At 37.1% G+C, this 6,613-nt stretch overlaps 2 protein-coding genes across 3 annotated transcripts; one reads left to right on the top strand and one right to left on the bottom strand.

Moving 5' to 3' along the window:
• The first annotated feature begins 481 nt into the window (after positions 1–481).
• Positions 482–5,346, top strand: BNAC08G28910D. 2 transcript variants are annotated; one of them, XM_013805782.3, is made up of 2 exons: positions 482–1,744; positions 2,393–5,346. In XM_013805782.3, the coding sequence occupies exons 1-2, from the start codon at positions 911–913 to the stop codon at positions 3,287–3,289; spliced, it is 1,731 nt and encodes a 576-aa protein (XP_013661236.1). In that variant the 5' UTR covers positions 482–910; the 3' UTR covers positions 3,290–5,346. The 2 variants fall into 2 exon arrangements, with proteins under 2 accessions (XP_013661236.1, XP_013661235.1); XM_013805781.3 differs by having other exon boundaries at positions 2,387–5,346.
• Positions 3,240–5,431, bottom strand: LOC106362722 (protein EMSY-LIKE 3). The gene is made up of 8 exons (XM_022700161.2): positions 4,999–5,431; positions 4,683–4,867; positions 4,492–4,601; positions 4,297–4,420; positions 3,973–4,227; positions 3,816–3,890; positions 3,603–3,731; positions 3,240–3,531 (listed from the first exon to the last, which is right to left on the bottom strand). Exons 1-8 carry the CDS (start codon positions 5,036–5,038, stop codon positions 3,457–3,459), a joined length of 993 nt encoding a protein of 330 aa, XP_022555882.1. The 5' UTR covers positions 5,039–5,431; the 3' UTR covers positions 3,240–3,456.
• Positions 5,432–6,613: the final 1,182 nt, after the last annotated feature.

Genomic DNA, 6,613 nt, shown 5'->3' with positions numbered 1-6,613 from the left:
TAATTTTTTGTAAGTAAATAAAACTGTAAACAGAAAATGTAATAAATATTACTTTGAAAAGTGCTAACCATATATCTTTGTTGATAATTGATCATATTTACATTTTTCACCTTTAAAATTTGCAGAATTCGGTTACTCTCATATTTTTGTTTCCCTGGTGAGTGTATAACAGTATAAGAGCATGATTAACCCGGGTTCTTAATTTAAGGTTTTTAACTCATGATTTGATATTTTTTTTAATACTTTTCGGCTAAGAGCCAGCTCTTATATCTCTTATTTAAGAAACGGTTCTTAGCATTTTTTAGTTAAAAGCTAAGAAACGGTTATTAACCGAAGCTAAGAACTCCATCCTAAAAGCTCGGGTTAATCATGGTCTAAGCAATTACGTTTCCGCAATGTGCAGAAACAGACTGAGACAATCATTGTTTGAATGGTTTTTGGTTTTAAATTTTTAGATTTAGATTTTACATGTTTTATTTTTTGATTTTAATACTGTAGATTTTGGTTTTCCTAAAGCGAAATGGCTAATTTGGTTTTCGGTTTGATTTGAGGATTAGAACAAAGAGGTAATGGGCTGGGCCTTTAATTTGGTTTATATTAACTTATTCCGTACAAGTCAAATATTAAATGGTAATAACCAGAATTGGAGACTACTTGATTGGAGCATTTGGTTCCAAATCGGTAATGGGTCCAGTCCCAGTTGTCATAGCCTGGGCCCACTACATGATCCGACAAAAGCGAGCAAACATTTTCTCAACTGGTGCGCCTTTGTAATAACACTAACAATAATTATTTGTCCGACTAATAAAAAACGTAATCAGAGTCGCAAAAGGGTTTCTTCTTAGTGGAAGCCAACGATTTGCAGAGGAAGATCATTTGGACAAAAGTGACAATAACCAAAACCTTCTCAATGGCTAAACCGGAAAACAACGAAAATCATCAAACATGGAGCACATGGGAGGAGCTCCTCCTCGCCTGCGCCGTTCACCGTCACGGTATCGATTCGTGGGACTCCGTCGCCGCCGAAATCCACAAACAAAACTCTTCTTCTCGTGCACTCACCGCCTCCGACTGTCGTCACAAATACCACGATCTCGAACGACGATTCTCCCCCGGGGGAGATACCGTCTCCGAGATCTCTGGGTGGCTCGAGGAGCTGAGAAAGCTCCGCGTCGATGAGCTCCGTCGAGAAGTCGAACGTTACGATCTATCCATTTCGTCTTTGCAGATGAAGGTGAAGAGATTGGAAGATGAGAGAGAGAAGAGCTTAAAGGAGGAGGCGGAGAAGGTTACTGAATCTCCAGATCTGGTTAAAATCACGGAAACGGTTAACAACTCCGACGTTCCGGTTATCGAGCCGAACCGGGAAATCGACGAATCAATTGAAGAAAAACCGAACCGGATCGGGGGAGATGAAACCGATGAGAAACCGGTTAGGGAGGATTCGGGTAGGGGAAGTTGCGAGAGCGTGGCGAAGGACTCGGAGAGAGGTGACTCAGTAAGAGAGGGTAAAGACTCGCCCGAGTTGAAATTAGAGGAAGAAGTGAAAGAAACGAGTGACGTGCAAAGCTCGGCGAGCTTACCGAGAAAGGAGAAGCCGGTGGGACACGACCAACCGGATAACGAGGATCAATCTCTGGCCGTTAATAAGACGCTCGTTAAATCTAGGCCGTTGATTGAATTCATCGAGATGCTTTGCTCTCATCCTATTGGCTCCCATTTTTCGCGCCGGCTCGAGAGCCAGGTAAAAAAAAAAAAAGTAGAATCCTTTGTCTGCTTAGTCAGCAATACATTAAAAAATTAGAATTCTTTGGTACTTAACAAAAAAAACTAAGATTTGATTTAGAGAATGTGACATTTTAATGTCCGGTCTGAGGATTTTATCTTCTCTGTGCGTGTGCATATATTATACTACAGAAAAATTTATGTTTTATAAATAAATTTAAAAGTTGAATAATTTATTATTTAGGATATAAAAATAAAACTGATTGATTAAGAAAACAATATGACAAAAGGTTAAAACAGCGATGCTGATTTTTTGCTTAATTTATTTCTTACTCTTTGGCCCTAATTTCTATTTTTCTATTAATGTAAAAATAAATTTAATTGAAAACAATTCCTTTTTTGAAAACTCCTCCGTTAATAAAATGTAAATGCTTTGTGAAATTTTTGCTGTTTCGCAATAACATATGTTTTCAATAACTTTAAATAAATTAATTTTAAATTATATTTTTTTTAGAAAATTATATTTTTAATTTGTGTGCATGGCAAAAACATCCATCGTACTAGTATTAATGTATAGTGTAAGCCTTTTTTTTTGGACAAGCTAAGCTTTAATTATTATCTTATAAAGTCTGAGGGAGTCCGTGTTTGATTCCTTCTGAAGCTGCAGGAAACACCTGAGGAGTACGAGAGGATAATAAGGCAGCACATAGACTTTGACCTGATTCGAACTCGTGTAGAAGAAGGTTATTACGAAAGCTCCAAGACCAAGTTTCATCGAGATTTACTTGTACTAATCAACAACGCCAAGGTTTTCTACGGCGAGCGATCTCCTGACTCTAACTCCGCAACGCAGCTTCACGAACTCATCAAGAAACAGATGACTACTCTCAACACGTCTAATCAAACATCACCAACAAAAGACGAACCCTTGGTGACGTCTAAGGAGGAGGAACTCACACTGTTGTCTCTGAAGACAGAAGTGTCCGTATCTGTTAAAGCTTGTAGGAAACGTAGTTCCTTAGCTGTTAGATCTTCTGAACCGTTCAAGAAAAAAACTAACATAGTTCCAACGACGGATGAGAATGAGAAGAAGCAAGTTTCAGAGACGGAGGAGGAAGATGAAACCACCACTGATAAAGATGAGGAACCTATTGTTCCCAAGAAGACGCCTAGAGGAAGAACAACAACAACCTCATCATCAGCTAAAAAAATTGGAACCAGAAACGTTGTTAAGACCAGTTTGGATGATGATCAGAAGAAAAGTGATCAAGAAAAGAAGGGTAAGACCACAGCAAATGCCGTCTCAAAGAAGCAAAGCGCGGCAAGTTTTCTTAAGAGAATGAAAGGAGCTGAAACTGTGCTAGAGACGGTGAAGGATGATTCCTCTAGTGGAAAGAAAGGAGCTGAACAGAGGAGAAGTAACACTAAGCATGAAAAAGCTGTTGCAGGTCAGAAACGAACAACACCTGCAAAGAAAAACACAAGTGCAGCCTCTAAAAGAGAAGCTAGTGAAAAGGAGGAAGGTTCTTCTACTCGCCCAAAGAAACGTACAAGGAAGTTATGAGAGTCATTATTACACTGCTTTAACTATCTTATATAGTCTCAAGAATCTACTAAGGCATCAAAAACATATGTACAGCGATACTAAAAGAGAAAAAGATCTGAAACAAGTCTAAAAGAGAGTGTTCTTGTCTTGATTCTTGTCATGCTTCTGGTCTTCTCTACATCCCCCTACTGCGCTTTAGCTTTTCCCTTATCAAGTTTCTTGATCTTGATAATAGGAATCCCACTGGCAGATCTTCCAACCTATCAGAGAGAGTTGTGTCAGTGAAGGGTGAAAGAAACTTTTGAAGGAGCAAGATATATATATATATTACCACTTTGATTGGCGTCTTCTCACGAGCTGTAGTGGTTGCGTTCAAGATGGTTTGGCCTGGTTTAAGTAAGCAGTTGCGTGTTGTGAACCCGGGATGTTGATTTTGCCATACTATATCTTCCCTTGGAAACTGCAGTGAGTTTTTTTTTTGTTGAGATCAATGGTTTCAGATTCTGATCAAGAAGAGATGTAGTAACAGTTTTTGATCTCTTACATATCTAATATCGATCCAGTCCAACGGGTCGTCCTGTTCCTTTGTGTTTCCTAAAGTCACCAGCTGGTGCATTTCCTGTTATGAAATCGGAAAGCTAGGGTTTCTTAGACCTAACTTGATGGACAAGACAGAGAAAGGAAACAGTGAAGAAAGTTACCGTTTCTGCGTTATAGGCTTTGATTTGGAATTGAAGGTGGTCGTTGTCACCGTATATTCTTATATTGATGATGCTGTTAACAAGAGACTCAGGAGCAACATGGCCCCAGCTTGGGAAAGGTAACTCTTGTGGAGTAGTGGTGGTAGTAGCACTCGCTTCTGCCTTGTCTTTTTGGATCTTTGCAGTAGTATTAGTATCGCTCGGTTCAGCCGTTTCTTGTTGGATCTTTGCTGGAGCTACGTTGAATCTTTCTTGCTAAGCAAGTAAAAAACAAATGAAGTCAAAACTTACAAAAGCTTCTGGACTTGGAAACAGAGGACTTACAAGTTTGAGAACGTATTTCTTGTCCACTACTAGACGTGGCTTTAGTGCTTCTCCTTCTACGGAAGTGCTCTTCTCTTCCTCAGCGTTAGTGACTCTCTCTGTTGCCTTCTCAGAAGAAGTTCCCCTAAGAAACAGAGCGATTGAGAATTAGGTTAAAAGGAGAAAGATCACTCTCTTGCGTGTGGATCAAGATACCTCAGTTCTAGGACCAGTGTATCAGTTTTGACTCGCTTCTGACAATCGCTGTGAGTGTCATGATCGATCATCAGCTCCTTCTTGAGTTCTTTCATGATCATAATCCTTGGCTGAAACAACAACATGAGCGCAACCATCAAGAACCGAGAAACAAAGACATGAAAGGGTTAAACTTCGTAGTAAGCGATTACTCCGGATATTGTAGAAGACTCTGCGATGAAGGCCTTGAGAACTTCGTAGTAAGCGTTTTTCTTGAGTTTATCGAGTTTCATGTCCTTTTCCTCAGGGAAGAAGGAGTCGTCGTCGTTGTTGTTTAAACCAGGAAGTGTTTTCGCTGCGTAGCCTCTCTTTTTCAGAGGGAGACGAGTTGCTTCTTCTGCAAACGGAATCAAGATCAGATCACTAACCAAAACCCTAAGGTGATCCTCTTACTTGAAAACCCTAGTTACTGAGGCTTGCGATCGAAACGTTACAACAAGCGTGAGGAGGTTTTTTGAATAGACGTACCGGTGGGAGTATCGGAGTGTGGGTCGTTCTGATCCGCCATTGAAGATAGGAACAGAGGAAGCTTCGAATAGTTTCTGGCGCAATAATGTGGTGCAGAGGTGAATGAGAGAGAAGAGCTTGAAGTTTGGGGAAGAAGCTGTATTTATATGACTTGTGGAAGAAGGTAGCGGTTATGTAACGAACTTTCTTAACAGTTTACTTTAGATGAGTCACTTTTTTTTTACGAGGGTTTATTTTGTTTAGCAAACAAAAGCAAATAATTAAAATTTGACGTACTTCTAATAATTGTATTGACTTATTTTGGGATAAAATCTTCTTTGTTCTTCTATTAAATTTGGATGTAATGTATATTAGATTTGTCAATAGTGATTGGATTACAGTTCCTTGACTCCTAGTTAAACGATATTAAAAGAAATAAAATATTATATAAAATTTGTAAAAGGTTTTACCATTAAAATTTTGAAAATGCAAGAAAATATATGTTTTTTACAAAGCTCAAGGACCCGATGGCTAAGACTATCTTCAATGCATTCCTCTATTTTTATCTCTAAAATAGAGCATCTCTAAAATAGAGATGAATTTATCTCCAATGTATTTCTCTATTTTTGCCTCTATAAAAGAATATTCTTAAAAGATTCTATTTTATTTTTACAAAAGATACATTTTGTTTATAAAAGTTGATAACTAACCCTATTTATTTTTAACTTTTAAAATATTTTCATAAACTTATGAATTTTTTTAAACTAAAGTTTTGTTAAAAGACTATTATGTAAATAAAAAATGTTATTATACTCTTATAAAAGCTGTATTTCTCTATAAATATAATTATTTTGGTTACAACTATAAAAATTTGAAAGTTAAACGACTATTTTGAAAATAAAAAAGTATGACTCTATAATAGAGGAATGCTATTTTTTCCTCTATAAATAGAGGAAAAAATAGCAATTTCTATTTTAGTGGTGAAAATAGAGATGAGATTGAGCACTTTTACCTCTATTATAACATATATAGGTGAAAATAGCTAGGGATTGGAGATGCTCTGAGTAGCCAGTTTCAAATACAGAAAACCAAACTTGGAATATTTTTTTCAGAAAAGAAGAGCATTCATTGAATCATGGCAAGACTAACCAAACTTGAATTACAAATGTAGTTTTTCCCAAATAATAAAACCTACACGAAAAGGAAGGAACAGAGACAATTAAAATTGATGGTCAAGTTAGAAGCTCGCCAATTTGCATTTTGCTGGTGCTACGATGTAACCGCATCGTATTCGTATATTTTTAGTCTATTCAATTCATAAACATTCTCCAATATAGCATTAATTTTGGGTCTCGAGCATGCTACATAAAGTTATAAACTGCAAAGGTCAACGAAACAATATCTAGGGATGTGGAAAAGAGACTCTAGATCATGTACATTTTAGCCAAATATATACCAATTAGCTTTTTAATTTCCATTTAAAAGGCCAAAAGTTTTAATCAAACGCCTAAAGTCTAGTACGTTGCTTTGAAGGAAAAAGCTAGTTCTTGTGCATATAATATTGTAATGTGGAAAAGTAGTGGAAAAAGTAACCATTAGAACTCATGTTTAGTTGAAATATAAAACTATACAATCA

This window comes from Brassica napus, chromosome C8, assembly GCF_020379485.1.
Source record: "Brassica napus cultivar Da-Ae chromosome C8, Da-Ae, whole genome shotgun sequence".
NCBI lineage: Eukaryota > Viridiplantae > Streptophyta > Magnoliopsida > Brassicales > Brassicaceae > Brassica > Brassica napus.
Note: the sequence above shows the minus strand (reverse complement) of the source record. Positions and strands in the feature narration are given on the sequence as shown.

Bases quoted from the DNA above. Each gene is read 5' to 3' on its own strand.
- BNAC08G28910D (XM_013805781.3), top strand. From the start codon at position 911: ATGGCTAAACCGGAAAACAACGAAAATCATCAAACATGGAGCACATGG. The intron at 1,745-2,386 runs GTAAAAAAAAAA...TTCCTTCTGAAG, and splicing joins CGCGCCGGCTCGAGAGCCAG to CTGCAGGAAACACCTGAGGA.
- LOC106362722 (XM_022700161.2), bottom strand. From the start codon at position 5,038: ATGGCGGATCAGAACGACCCACACTCCGATACTCCCACCG. The intron at 4,868-4,998 runs GTACGTCTATTC...TTCCGTTTGCAG, and splicing joins ACACTCCGATACTCCCACCG to AAGAAGCAACTCGTCTCCCT. The intron at 3,532-3,602 runs GTAATATATATA...TCTCTCTGATAG, and splicing joins AGAAGACGCCAATCAAAGTG to GTTGGAAGATCTGCCAGTGG.